Raw genomic sequence first — 14,962 nt, 5'->3', positions numbered from 1 at the left:
ACATCCCTCACCCAGGTCCTGTGAAGGACCCTCTCCTAGAAGACTCCTCTAACCTAAGGGACTTTAATTCCAGCCCCACACTGGGCACCTGGCCACCCCCCAGCCCCAGCCCTCAGGGACACATGGAGATATGATGAGGTCTTAAGATCTTAGGAATCAAAATTGGTGAGGGGAGGGGGTCTGTCCTGTGTACAAAGATGTCAAAGGAGATAACTCACCATGTGACCTTGGGTAAGACACTTCCCCACTCTGGACCTCAGGTTCCTCATATATATAGTGAGTTGATGGGACTAGATGATCTCTATTGTCCTTCAAGTTTAATATCCCATGATTGTCTATGTTTGAAAAGACCCCTGGCAGAAGAGGCAGACATGGGGGAGTTAATGGTCAGTATTGAGCCCCAAGTGCAAAGACATGGGGAAGCATTTTTCTTAAGTGCACAAGGCCAGACCCAGAAATTCAGGTCCTCCCAGCTCCCAGACTCACACTACTTTACCTGTAGGGGTGCCTGCTTTATTTTAGGCATAATATTTAGATATAGGATCATCTGAGCACCATGCAGTGCCATTAAAGAACTGCACAGGGGAATGACCATGAACTCTGTCCAACCTGGCCCTGCTACGCATATCCCCTATTCCTCTTCTTGGATGAGGGGGGCCCTGAAATGTGCCCATCACTGTGCCCATTACTGCTTTAGTGGATGCCATTTCTGGGGTTGGAAGGATGATTCCTATGACATGGGTGATGATCTTACAGGTCTCAGGACCCTCTTTGGGGCTCCTCTGCTTCCATAGGAGACACTCAGTTACTCTCCAAGGGAGAAACAGCTTGACAAGGGGGGATGAAGAGGGAATGAGAGGGGTGTTTGTCCCCTGAAAATCTGTCTTGCCTCAGGGCATAAAGATTTGTCAGGACAATAAAAGCTGCTGGTTCCCTGGAGACACAAGGACTCTAACTCCTATGAAAGAGGAATCTTTATGACTTGAGAGTGAAATCTCTTTTGGAGGCTATGCGGCATCGTGGGCCCTGGAAAGCTCTGTGTCGGATCTATTCAAGGCAGAGGCCAAGGCTGCCTAAGCCTCTGCCAAGGTCCCTGAAGCTGCCTCCGTGAACATGAGCCTTTTCCCATATGAGCCAGGATCTGAAGTTTGTTTTCTCTGGAACTCTCTCCCAGGTGGAGCCTTTCCAAGATTCTAAATGCTGAAGCCTGATAGCATAAGAGGCACGGCTCCAAAATCCTCCTTTCCTCCCCCTCTTCCTCAGAACAACCCAGAGCAGGAAGGAAAAGGCATCTGCTGGGAAGAGGGGAGCAGGGGTGATCAGGACCACCTTGGACACTGACTGAGAAAGGGACAGATGGGTGGAGGGGAGGCCCAAGGGGGACAAATGCACCTCTGAGGAAAGCCTCACCCACCAGTGGCCCATGGCCCCCCACGTCTAACCTTTTCCTCCATCTGTCAACAGCTTTCCCCAAAATCATCCAGCACAGAGTTACTCATAGGCCCTCTGTAATTCAGAACAGAGCCCAGGCTTCAGGGACTGCCTAGGTATAGGTTTCCTGAGATGCGAGCCAGAGACTCTGGACTCATGTGGGGAAGGGAGGGAAGCATGAAGGAAGAGGCTAGGGCGAGGGGGGTGCTAAGCACCCAGATAATTGGATGGAAGATTCCGGAGCCAATTCCACTGGGCCCAAAGCAGGCTCAATCTTCAAGGGCCAGTTTTTCAGTATTCACTGTAGCAAGAGCAGGGCTGGCCTCCATGGCTGTGCAGCTCAAAAGACATTTAAGCCTCTCTGTTTTTCTGACAGTCTCATGGAGCCTCATCGTCTCGTCCTCTCCGGGGTTTCGCCCTAGCCCGGCCTTGGGAATCTACAGCTACCAGCTTCCCAGCACCTTCCCGGAAGGACTTCTTGCATCGTCTGCCTACATGCTCTTCATCCGACTTTGGATTCTCAAGGGCTCCCTTTCTGCCCCTGCTTCTTCCTTTTGTTACCTGGTGTGGTAACTTTATTACCAAACTCCATTAAAGTGGTTGAGGTCATGACCTTGATAAAAGGCCCACTACCAAATTGAGCTCTATGGGATTAGTGCCTGTCTCCTCTTCAAATGTATTTGTTCATCATCTTAAAGTTGCTACATCACAGGAACGGGTAGCACTTCCATAGCACTGGCTGTGAGAAAGGCACTTGGCTCTTAAGAGGAGTTGAAATACACAGGAGTGCTGGCACTGATGTCGCCAGTGGTGTAACCACAGGGAACCGGAAGCGCACAGCAATGCAGACGCTTGTCCAGAGAGAGAGTGAGAACAGGAGGGCTCCGTAGGATAGATGTCGGTGTCGCGGGGGCCTGCACTGCACCCCACCCCCATCAGCCACACAGCCATTCCTCAAGAGGTGAGAGGACGTGCAATGTCTTAAAGCATGTGGTGGGCAGGCAGGGGCTGAAGAAGGGAGCCTCAAGCAAAGGCCGTAATGGTCCTACCATCAGATACATCCCTGTTCACCCTGAACTCCGAAGATCTTTCTAAGTTAGCAGTGGTCTAAGCACTGTTTACAGTTCATCCACTGTTTCCAATATCTTTTAAAAGTTGATATTACTAACTCCACTTGACATGTGGGAAAACAAAGGCTCAGTGATATATTAAAAACAGAAAACCCAAGTTCACTCTGTGGCAGAGTCTGATATTGGACATTGAATCAGGTTCTTCATAACCTTAAAGTGCTTATCATTAACTACCTTGCTGAATGGCTCCCATTTGTTGGAAATCAATATACAGGGAAAGGAGGCAGACATGGAGATCAGAGCAGCAGTGATGGGACATTCCCTAGGGGATGCAGGGCTCTCCATCCTTCTGCAAGGCTCCTTCTGCAAGGCTCGGCTACAGAGCTAGAGTCTTCTTTCCTCACTAACGGCTTCCCTGGCCAGGGAGCCAACCCTCCCCCATGCCCTGCCACTGCCCTCTTGCAACAGATGCCCAGTCTAGCCCTTTCCCAGGCTGCCTCATTTTCTGCACTCCTTAGCCTGCCACACTTACACTCTTACAGTAACACTTTGCTTGTATTGGGACCTTCCAAGTAAGGACTCCCCTTCATTTTGATATTACTTCTGGATATTGGCCCCTTCATTTTGATATTACTTCTAGAAATTCAGCTTAGACAGGATGAAAAGTAAACCTGATGGAAGAGAGATCATAATGGGCTGGGATAGAAGGGCAATGATGCAGAACATAGTCACACCTACAGCAAGATTGTGGAAGGTCTGAGAATCCTCCTGGCAAGCCAACATGGTGCCCAGAAGAATTCTCTCTCCCCAGCACCCTCCGTCTGGGCCACTAAGTGAACAAGAAGTGGTAGAAAAGGGCACATTATGGCCAAGAAAATGTCCCTCATGAATGTCACTTGCTTAGTTTGTTGCCTGTATGGTGGCCTCTCTAAGGTCATGAGAAGATGGTTATCAAAGAGTCTTAGTGTGCCCAGGATGTTATCATGGTTTACCTTGTTCTGTAACTTTGCTTTCTGATGTGACTACTGCTTTTTCCAATCTAAGTTCTTTCTTCCCCTGCCATCAGAGTCACTAATAGGCTGGTGGCACTGACCCATGTGGGTGAGACCCTAAAGCTTAGACTTGTTTACCACCAAATAGCTTGCTTAAAACTCTCAGATCATTTCCTCTGTTATTCTGAGGTTGCAAACCTAACCTATGGGCCATCTGTGGCTTTTTTTCCAGCACAATTAAAAAAAAAATTGACCGAGTTGCCAACATCTAAAAGTTGGAAAACTTCACATTTACAATATCCCTATTTCTAGCTTCTCTTGAAAATCTGAGAGTTCTGTCAATTCTGGGTCAGCATTCCTGCACAATGATAACCAGCTAGAACAAAGTGGTGGCCACTTCATATAAAAAGGGCATGTGTTCTCCAATTTGCCATGTGCCCCGCCACTATTATCCTCCACCTGCTCCCTTCACTTGTTTACAATAACTGCATGGTCTGTCTTAGCATTTGAGTTTAAAATTTCACAATAAACATAAAGCCAGCCCAAGGTTAGAGGCTGTGTGTTAAAGACCATGGAATACCATCTCAGCGAGGCTTACTGTCCCCATAATGACCAAACTTAGGCTCCCTCTGGGAATAGTGGCTGGAAAGCTCCACCAGAGGGAAAAGCTATTTGTGAAAGAGGAGACAGCTCAGGAGTTGAACTATATGGGTAAGAGGACTTTGCGTTCAGAAATAAGATTCCCAATAAGAAAATATGCTAGAGACCACTTATGCTACTCTTGGGGGAGAAGATGTCATTTGTTTCATCAGCCGATCGTGCTTCTACTTTCCTTGACACGTATGAGGTTCTTGACCAAGGTTATCAAGCACTAGCTAGCAGACTGTTTTAAATACAGCTGTTAAATTCCATGGAGTTTGACCCAAAGTATTCCCATACCCCTGCAACAACAAAAACGCTACAAAGGCTGCTATAGGATACTGAAATGTACTTGGAACTGAAACGTCCCTCTTGCACGTTTCGTGGCTGAGAGTGTAGAGCTGAGACCCCCTGCTTCAGTATGCAGCACCTCTTCCTGCAAAGTCGCCTTGATACTGCTGGGAAAATCAATGACGAGACCGGTCCTGGCCCACGTGCAATGTCTGGTTCCAGCTGTGTGCAGATGCTCTGAGGGAGGGGTCTGTGGCTGAATGTAACCCAAGTGTGAGCTAGCTCAGGGAACAGCTCAGGGAACCCTGCCAGGGGAAGTCACAGTGGGAGGGCATTCTCCCTGGGTGAGATCAAAGGGCACAGAACACTGAGATCTCAGACAAAAGCAAAGGCCCTTCCCTGCAGGAATCATGAAGCCTCTCTAACTCTTCCCTGATGAATAAGGCAAGGCCTGCAGCAAAAGGAGGGTGTGCCTGGGGGCTTGCCCTTGGCATTACTATTGTCGAAGCAGTAAACTGATGTCAGCTCAAAGGGAAATCTCTGCCACCTTCAGGACAGGGATGAAGTGACCTCTTAGCATCAAAACACTTCATCAGCCATGGAGGAGAATTAGCCACTTGGCCAAAATTCTTTACCATTCTCAAAACAAACTAGGGAAGGGATATCTGTAATCCTGGGACATGTCCTCTTCTTAATTAAGAAGAAAGAGGGCCTCAGGTATGAGTAAACTTCATCTATCTTCACCTCTCTCCCTGCACTTCAAAATACTTTTTTTTTAATTAGAGTACAGTTGATTTACAGTATTACACCAATTTCTGCTGTACAGCCAAATGACCTAGTCATACATATATATACATTCCCTTATATTATCTTCCATCATGGTCTATCCCAAGAGAGTGGATATAGTTCTCTGTGCTGTACAGTAGGAAAAATACTTGTTTTTCATATCCAGCATAATTTTTCCCTTTTTGATTCCTTTTATTCTTCTCAAATGTTTGAAATATGTAGAGATGGTCAAAACTGGGCACCGGCAACCCAGTAATAACAATTCATTATGTTGTGATGCTTTTCCAAATTTTTGAGAGCAGTAACATCTGACACAGATGGTTGTGAACCTACGTGAGTCCATCCATGATGCTGTTCCTAAGCTAATTCCTCACCACTGCCCTGAACTAGATTAGTATCATTTCCAGGCTTCTTTTACTAATTTGGTTGCATAGGTATATATCTATAAGAGAATTACAGTATTTTTTTTTTGCCCAAATTTAAAGTTTAAAACTGGGAATGTTTTCTAGATTCATCCACATTGAGACATGTAGTTCCCATTCATTGATTTTACTTTTTTTTTTACAGCCACATTTGTAGAATTTGGAAGTTCTAGACTAGTCAATTTGGAACTACAGCTCAGGCCTATGCCACAGCCTTGACAGCATCAGATTCAAGCTGCATCTGTGACCTACACTGCAGCTTGCAGAAATGCCAGGTCCTTAGCCCACTGAGTGAGGTCAGGGATTGAACCCACATCCTCATGGACACTATGTCGGATTCTTAACCTGTCGAGCCACAATGGGAACTCCCCTCATTCATTAATTTTAATGGATGCAGTCCACCATGTGAATATACTACAAACTACCTGCCTGTTCTACCAACTGACACTTATTTCCATTTTGTCATTATTCTGGGGGGGAAAAAAGTTGCAGTAAATATCATTACACAGTCTAGTTTCTCTAGAGCAGCAGTTGGCAACTTTTCCTGCAAAGGGCCAGATAATAAATAGTATTTAAGGCTTTATAGCAATCATGCAGTCTCTGTTGCTGCTACTAAAATTGGCTATTGTAGTCTGAAAGCAGCCAGGGACAACACAGAAACAAATGTGTTCCAATAGAACTTCATTGATAAAAACAAATAGGAACCAGATTTGGCCCTTGGCCCATGGGCCACAGTTTGCTGAATTCTACTCTAGAAGCTTCTTATCCAAAGGGCAACCATGGACCAACATTAGCATCAACAGGGAATCTGATGGCAATGGAGACTCTCAGGCTCCAGTGCATCAATGTCTTCATTTGAACAGCTCTTCCGGTGAGTTCCATGCACAAAAAGTGTTTGAAAAGAATGGCTTTAGAGAATATCCCTATAACTAAATGTATAGAAATCTTTCATTTTATTGCTAAATGTTTTCCCAAAGTGATGGTACCAACTCACATTCCTATGATCATTAAGTAGGTGAACTTCTTAATCATATCTCCATTTCTGACATCTATTACGTGATAGATATTATTTTCATTTAGCTTTAAGGTTCATTTCCCTGATTACTGCTGAGGTCCACATCAGCTCCATTGGAGTTTCCTGTTTTCTGTGAACTGTCTCTTCCTATACTTTTGTCATTGAATGTGTGTCTATGTATGTGTGTATATTATATGTATTATGTGGGTATGTATGGATTATATTACATATATAATAATATATAATATGTACATATGCATGCCACACACAAATAATGTATATATTATATATAATGTATACATGTTATAATTATACAGATTACATATGTGTGTCTACCCACACACACACATATATACACAGAGCTGGTCTGTTTATTTTGTTGGAGTTTGTTATTTATTGCACATGCAAATTCTTGCTGGGTATATGTGTTGGAATTATATTCTCTCGGTCTATGGTTTATCTTTTCACTTTATATATGGTATCTCATATAGTTTTTTTTAAATTAATGTAGTCAAATGCATTAATCTTCCTCTTTATGTTATTTATAGTCTGTATCTTGAGATTTTTTTCCTCCTCAAAGCCAAAAAATATACTCCTTTCCTCTAAAAGTACTACATTTAACAATCCAGAGAAGAGAAGAGTTCCAAATAATTTATACAGAGACTCCTCACTTAAGGAAACGGAGCTTAACTCCCCACCCTGGGAGTGTGCTGTTTTGAGCAGCTTACTTCCCAAGAGTATGGTAAGGGAACTTTGCAGTGAAGAATCCTGACCAACACTGCCTCAGCCAGGTGATCAGGGCTAGTATATTCAGTGACACCATGTCATAAGAACAGACTTGAGGTGATGTGATGAAGATGGCACTCACCTCTGTGGACTTCCTCCCCAAACTCACACCCCCAACTAACAAGCCTAAACTGAAAGACATTCTGCAGAAAATCTGACCACTGCTCCCCAGAGCTGTCAAGGTAATCAAGGACAAGGAAAGTCTGAGAAACTGTTACAGCTCAGATGAGGCTAAAGAAACACTATAACTAAATGTAATGTAGTGTTCTGGGTGCAATTCTGAAATGGAAAAAAAAGGATATTTGAGGAAAAACTGGTGAAATCAGAATGAAGTATCAAATTTAGTTAAGAGAAACATGCCAAAGTTGGTTTCTTAGTTGTGATAAATGTAAATCATGGTGATTTAGGATGATTACAATAGAGAAAACTGGGTGAGAGGGATAAACTGCATTCTGGCTGCAACTTTTCTGTATATCTAAAAGTATTTTAAAATAAAAACCTTATCTAAAGCAAAAATTTCTACTTTTAAATTTCACCCAGAATTTATAACTTGTTGTATGCTTGTTGTTAGATAAAAATATTTTCCCTCACGTGGTTTTTATTGAATAAGTTTTTCCTTTCATATTGGTTTCCAATGGCATATCCAAAATACCCACACACATCTATCTGTTTGTCTATCTATATATGCCATGTATGTTTTCTGAGTGCTAAGAAAAATATTATACTTTAGCCTATTTGTCTCCCATGTCTTGATTACTCTAAGTCTTTCTGTCTATAAGAGCAAAACTCCTCAACATTTATCTTCTTTAAAAAAAATTATCGGTTATTCTTTGTCTTTCATTCTTTTATATAAATTATAGAATAAGCTTATCAAGCAAGTGCCTTTAAAAACCCTGCTGGGATTTTTCTTAGGAGTGTTTTTAATTTACAGGCTTGGGGGAGGAACAACATGTTATTATAATTGGCTCTTCCCTCTTTAAGAACAAGATAGAGTGATTTTTCTTTTATACTCTTAATGCTGTCTTATATTTTCCAGAAGATACCATATATCCTTTATAGAATTTATATTTTTGCCTTTTTTTGGTTTCATTTTTGCCACTATAAATGTGATCTGTTTTCTACTAAATCTTCTAATGGCACTTAGGAAATATACTGATTTGTGTTTATTGATCTCATATTAGTAATTTTGCTGAATTCTCTAACTCGTTCTAGCTTTATAAATACCTTTTGATATTGTACATGGGATGATCATATCATCACAAAAAGATAGTCATAAGTCATTCCACAATTCTTATATTTCTTTTCTTGTGTTATTGCATTGGGTAGAATCTCAGAACATTGCTGAGGAAAATTAAAAAAAATTTTTAAAAAATTTAAAAAAAAGTCAGGCTAATAAATAGCCTTATTGATAGTTGTTGTTTGCTTCCCCCCCCCCATGGCTCATAATTTTGGATTGTAGTTTATTTTGAATAGGAAGGATTTTTTTTCTCTCCTTTTCCTTTTGTGCTCAGTCAGCACTGTTTAATGTTTTCGGTGTTGTGGTTGTTATTGCTGCCTCCATCAAGGCTCTTAGAAATTCAATTCCAAACCCATTCTATAATGAAGGCTTGGGGTCCATAAAGGGTAATATTATTTGAAAATAAAAAGCTTGCTTAAAAATAAAAATTCTACTTTTAAATTTAAACAAGAATTTATAACTTTTTTGTGACTGATATGAGGTAATAATATAACTTTATTTTTCTTCATGTTGAATAGTTTCTCCCTTTCATACTGATTTGCAATGGGATAGAGCAGAATAGTCTTCAGCTAGCTGAGTGCCTTAAGTCAGTCCATCACCTCAACGGTTGCATCTTTATCTCTCTCCCCTACTTCTTTAGGCTAGATTCCTGCTCATTGTACTCTCAGGTAGGTATTGGCGACACTATTTTTTCAGACTCTTTTCTAGCCCTGATCCCCTGACAATGCAGAGTACATATATAGCTGTACGGGATCCTCTAGAGCTAAATTCCTGGCCTTATTTTTCGCCTCCAGACTTGGAGCTCAGCTTGAGAATGAATGTAGCTCTGCTCTCTCAACCTTTTGTTTCTGTACCATTTCTGATCCATCAGGTTATTTATCATGTTTTTAGGCCCAGCTATGTGTTCTTATATTTTTCTGTCATTGCTATGTGTTTGGAGCAGAGAAAGTGCACTAAAGTATGAATTCACTGCAACATCTTGACCACAGCCTGATTACTTTTCTTTCTATATTAGAGAAAAATATATTTCCTTTTTTTCTTTAACAGTGCCTTCAATCCTATCTGCAACTTCCTTCTTCAATTATTTCCTTTCTCTCCAGCATCTTCCATAAATTCTGTTCTGCAGAAATCTACATATGGCCATCTTTATCTTTTGGAATGTGCCCATGTATCAAGCCACTGTGTACCCACATTTCCAGTTTCTCAACTAGTAAATGATGGAGCAATGTTTTCCACTTTACAAACCATTTACTATCATCCCATTTCCTTAGTTCCTTTGGGTACAAACATTTTTCATGATTCATTTCCAAATATAACCTCCACTATCTTACAGGTCATTAATGTTTAAAGTCCCATAATCCAACTTCTAGTCCCTCTACATAAACTGATCTCTTGAAGGTTACCAGTGGCTACTCCATGACTCGATTGTCCTTCATTCCCCTTCACCTTGACCATTGAACATCCCCCATGGCACTTACAATACTGTGTCATATTTCTACCTTCTACTCTTTCTTTATTTCCTTCTTTGTTTCTTTCTTTTTTGTTTTTTTGTTTTTGTCTTTTTAGGGCCTCATCCTTGGCATGTAGAGGTTCCCAGGCTAGGGGTCAAATCAGATCTGTAGCTGATGGCTTACATCATAGCCACAGCAACACGGGATCCTTAACCCACTGAGCAAGGCCAGGGATCAAACCTGTGTCCTCATGGATACTAGTCAGATTTTTTAACCATTTTGAGCCATGATGGAAACTCCTTTTTTTAAGGGCCACACTCAGGGCATACAGAAGTTCCCAGGCTAGGGGTCTGATTGGAGCTGCAGCTGCTGGCCTACACCACAGCTACAGCCATGCCAGATCTGAGCCATGTCTGTGATTCACACCACAGCTCACGACAATGCCAGATCCTTAACCCACTGAGCAGGCAGGGATTGAACCTGCATCCTCATTGATAATAGTCGGATTCGTTACCACTGAGCCACAACAGGAACTCTCTACTCCTCTTCCCTACTTGGCTTCTTTTCCTCCACCTGTACTCTATGATGGTTTCTCAAGGATCAGTCCTTCCACCCCTGACTACTCAAAGTGTGGCTCTCAGGCCAGCAATAATAGCATCACCTGGGAGCTTGCTAGAAATGAGGATTCTCAAGATCTTACCCCAAACCTAGTGGATCAAAATCTGTGTTTTAAAAGAATCCTCAGGTGATTAAGGTGTAGGAATGCAGCTCTAACTCTCTTCTCCTCTTTCTCTTCATGTCCTTGAACACTCATTTATATCCACATCCAAGGGTATGACCTCTAGCCCTTTAACTCTAGCCGCAAACTGTCTTCTAGGTCTCATTCTCACAGTTCCAACTGGCTACTTGGCATTTCCATTATTGTGCATCACAACCACAAACCCAACATTTCTATAATCCCCATCCCAAACAATTTTCAGTCCACATCTTTAAAATCACTACCACCCTTATAATTACTCAGGCACAAACTATTGAAGCCATCCTCATTTCTTGTCAATGTCTTCCTAATTTCCATATCTATTCAAACATCAAGTTTCAATACTTGTTTGCAGTACCTCTCGTACATATCCTTTTCCTAGATTCCTCACATTAGCAAAGCATGGAGGAAAGATCTGGAGAGAGACTTTTGGCTATCAAATTCCTGTTCTACTACCTACATATGACCTTAAAACTTTAAGTAAATTACTTGAATGCTCAGAGCCTTGATTTCCCCTTTTGTAAATGGGAAATATCATTATCTATTTCACAGGTGCTATTGTTATTTAAACAAAAAAGAATCAGGTCAGAGCCCAGCATATGAAACACATTAGATGATTAAATCAAAACTACAATGTGGTATCATCTTACACCAGTCAGAATGGCCATCATCAAAAAGTCCACAAACAATAAATGCTGGAGATGGTGTGGAGAAAAGGGAACCCTCCTACACTGCTGATGGGAATGTAAACTGGTGCAACCACTGTGGAGAACAGTATGGAGTTTCCTTAAACTAAATATAGAACTACCATAGGATCCAGAAATCCCACTCCTGGGCATATATTTGGAGAAAACCATAATTTAAAAAGATACATTTTTTTCTTTGAAACACAAATTTCATTGATACACAATTTACAATAGCCAAGCCACGGAAGCAACATATGTCCATAGACAGATTAATGGATAAAGAAGATGTGGTACATATACAATGGAATATTACTCAGCCATAAAAATAATGAAATGATGCCATTTGTAGCAACATGGATGGACTTAGAGATTACCATACTAAGTGAAGTAAGTCAGACAGAGAAAGAAAAATATCATATGATATCACTTATATGTGGGATTGAATAAAAATAATATAAAATAACTTATTTACAAAACAGAAACAGATTCAGATATTAAAATCAACCTTATGGTTACCAAAGGGGAAATTTAGGGGCAAGGAATGAATTAGAGGTTTGGGATTAACATACACAGACTACTATATATAAAATAGATAACTAACAAGTACCTACTGTATAGAACAGGGAAATCTACTCAATATTCTGCAATAACCTATATGGGAAAAAAATCTGAAAAAGAATAGACATATGTATGTGATTCACTTTACTGTATACCTGAAACTAACACAATGCTGTAAGTCAACTATACTACAATAGAATTAAAAAAATCCAAAAATCATAAAAGGAGAACTCAAAAATAAAATAAGTCATCTGCGATGAATTTTTTTTTTAAGTATTGGTTTAGGCCTCCTCAACTCTCACCTCAATTTTAAGGCCACTGTTTTGGGGCTTCATAATATATTCCTCTGATTCTAGTCCCTAGGTTAATCTATCTGACACATGATTGTCAAATTATTATCATTAAAACATCACATTCAGCAATCCACCACCCTGTTCAGGAGCCAACACTGATTTAAAGTGCCTTTGTATGAATTCCAAATGAGTTAGGCTGCCCTCCTGGTCTTGCCACTCCCTGCTTCCAGCCAAATATTCTAGCCTTGTCACCCACTCCTCCCCTACTCACAATCTCTGGTTCAGGTAAGCTCTAAGCTGACCATACCCTACAGTTTTAAGCTTCTGTTTCCACTTCCATGGTATTCTGCTGTCCTAAATGTTCATCTCCTAACTTATTTACCCCATCCAATTCCCAGCAATTCTTCAATAACAGCTCAAATCTCACTATCTGTATAAATCATTTGGCAGTTAATTGTGATTTTCTATATGATACTTCTGTTATCTGGAGCTGTTTTAAATATACATACTGCAGTGAATCTATTCATGGATCTATTTTTTCATTTCTCAGTGAGATTGTTTTTTTAAAAAAACTAACAACAAATATATCTATAAGCATTTAGATATACTCAGGTAATTATACAAAGTACTGGTCATTCCTCATTTAACCGTCACAGCATCCCTATGAGGGGAGAACTATTATGGTCCCTAGTCTATGTATGAGGGGGGAAAGGGGGTGAAGATGCTCAGTAACATGTGCCAAGTTTCCCTGGGAATGGCATGCAGTGCCATCTTGAGTCTAGGCTTTCTCATCCCAGTTCTTATGCACTGAACCCTCTGCTATATTGAAATCCAAGCAGGAAACACATCTGACAGCTCTCCCTGTTTCTCACCTGAAAGACCAGCATTTTAGAGAACAGAAAACTTATTTTTTAGAACCATGTGATATGACTCGTGTGTGTGTGCATGAATCTGTATAACAATATGCCACACTATTTTGAAGTTCTACTATAGTACCTTGACATTTACAAAGCATTTCTTCTCCCCAAACCTTAAGTGATTATGTGAGCCTTAAAATAACCCTGTGAGATAAGGAAAGAAAAACAATTGTTAACATCAATGCCTCCTACCCCTGACTTGACCATGCAGCCCTCCCAGAACCAAAGACCCCAAGTCTATCTGCTCTCCCAGGGTGCCTGACCTCCCTCAAGATCATGGCCATTTTGTTTAGGATCCAGTGAGCAAAAGCCAAAGGCCTGAGTCTAGCAAGAAATGTAATCAATACAGTCCAAATCCCTGAGTGGTATCAATTTTAAACAGGTTATCTTAAAGCAGGATATGGCTAAGAGGATCAGGTAGCTGGCACATTCTAAATGTATAGCCCTAACGATTAAATAATATAAACAAATGAGTTGCTTTTCTGACTCAGAATTCCTATCGTCAGTGATATGGTGAAGGTACTGAAAATGATGACAAAGGGAAAGATGAAATGAAGACAGACAAGAAGGGTCCCACTGTAAGTCTGTATAGAGCAACCTTTCTTAACCTTTCTTGGGGCTTGCTCTCTATAATTTGAGGAAAGCCTCATATACAGAGACATACACACAAAAGACTCATTCGTTTTGGGCAATCAAAGTGTCATGGTCTAGCTAAAGACCCATATTAAGAGTAGTAGATACATACTGTACTGGTCACAAAGCATCAGCATTTTGCAATGACAGACTCTATGGCAGATAGCAACAAAGGCAGACTCAAAATCCCTGCTTTCATTGTGCTCCAAATATCCAAATTGCTGATACATGGTAAGGTCCTACAGTACTCATTAGCATTAAGTTCAGAGTTGGGAAAGGGAATATCAGGATGAATAAAACCCCATTACTACCCTAGAGAATCTTAAAACCCAGTGCCAAGAATGTGAAGACTACACTTTTCTAAGCTTACCTAGCAACAATTTTTGCAAATACCTGAGTATCAATCTTCCAGGAGCAAAAAAAAAGGAAGTTTACAGTCAACTAGAGTCCTAAAACAAATTATTACAATACAAGATCTAGTTTAGTAAATATCAAGAGCAAGGTTCCCACCCTGAGCTGTGGGAATTCAGTGGGGGCACAATCCATGTGAGGGGAAGAGAGGAGGTGAGAAAGATGGTCACTAGGCAGAGATGCATGGGGGAGCACTGCAAATAGTGGGAGCATAACATTGAAGGATAGCAAATGGGGAATTGTCATGAGATGATTTGTGCCCCTGAAAAAGACAACTCCAGTACTTCAGAAGTCACCTTATTCGGAAACAATATCATTACAGAAGATTAGGAAAAGATCAAGTCACTAGGGCAGCTTCTAATCCAATATGACTGTGTCCTTATAACAAAGGGAAACGTGGACACATAGACAGACATACACACTCACCAATGAGAATGCCGTGTGAACATGAAGGCAGAGATTCAGGCTATGCCTCTATAAGGAATGCCCAGGATTGCCAGCAAAGTACCAGAAGCTAGGAGATACACACAGAGCAGGTCTCTCCCTGGTGCCTTCAGAGGGAGTATGGCCCTACCAACGCCTTGATC

The 14,962-nt window shown here is 41.1% G+C and overlaps 1 protein-coding gene across 3 annotated transcripts in view; it reads right to left on the bottom strand.

Moving 5' to 3' along the window:
• Positions 1–14,962, bottom strand: part of NTRK3 (neurotrophic receptor tyrosine kinase 3) — a 380,311-nt gene that overhangs the window by 97,832 nt on the left and 267,517 nt on the right. Inside the window, exon 13 of one of the 3 annotated variants that reach the window (XM_047767505.1) lies at positions 219–353. The exons of the other annotated variants lie outside the window; for them this stretch is intronic. Coding sequence (XP_047623461.1) covers positions 219–353 — 135 coding nt within the window. The remainder of the gene's footprint in view (positions 1–218; positions 354–14,962) is intronic. 3 annotated transcript variants of the gene reach the window in all.

Source organism: Phacochoerus africanus, chromosome 2 (genome assembly GCF_016906955.1).
Source record: "Phacochoerus africanus isolate WHEZ1 chromosome 2, ROS_Pafr_v1, whole genome shotgun sequence".
Lineage (NCBI taxonomy): Eukaryota > Metazoa > Chordata > Mammalia > Artiodactyla > Suidae > Phacochoerus > Phacochoerus africanus.
The sequence above is the reverse complement of the archived record's forward strand: the minus strand, read 5'-3'. Positions and strand labels throughout refer to the sequence as shown.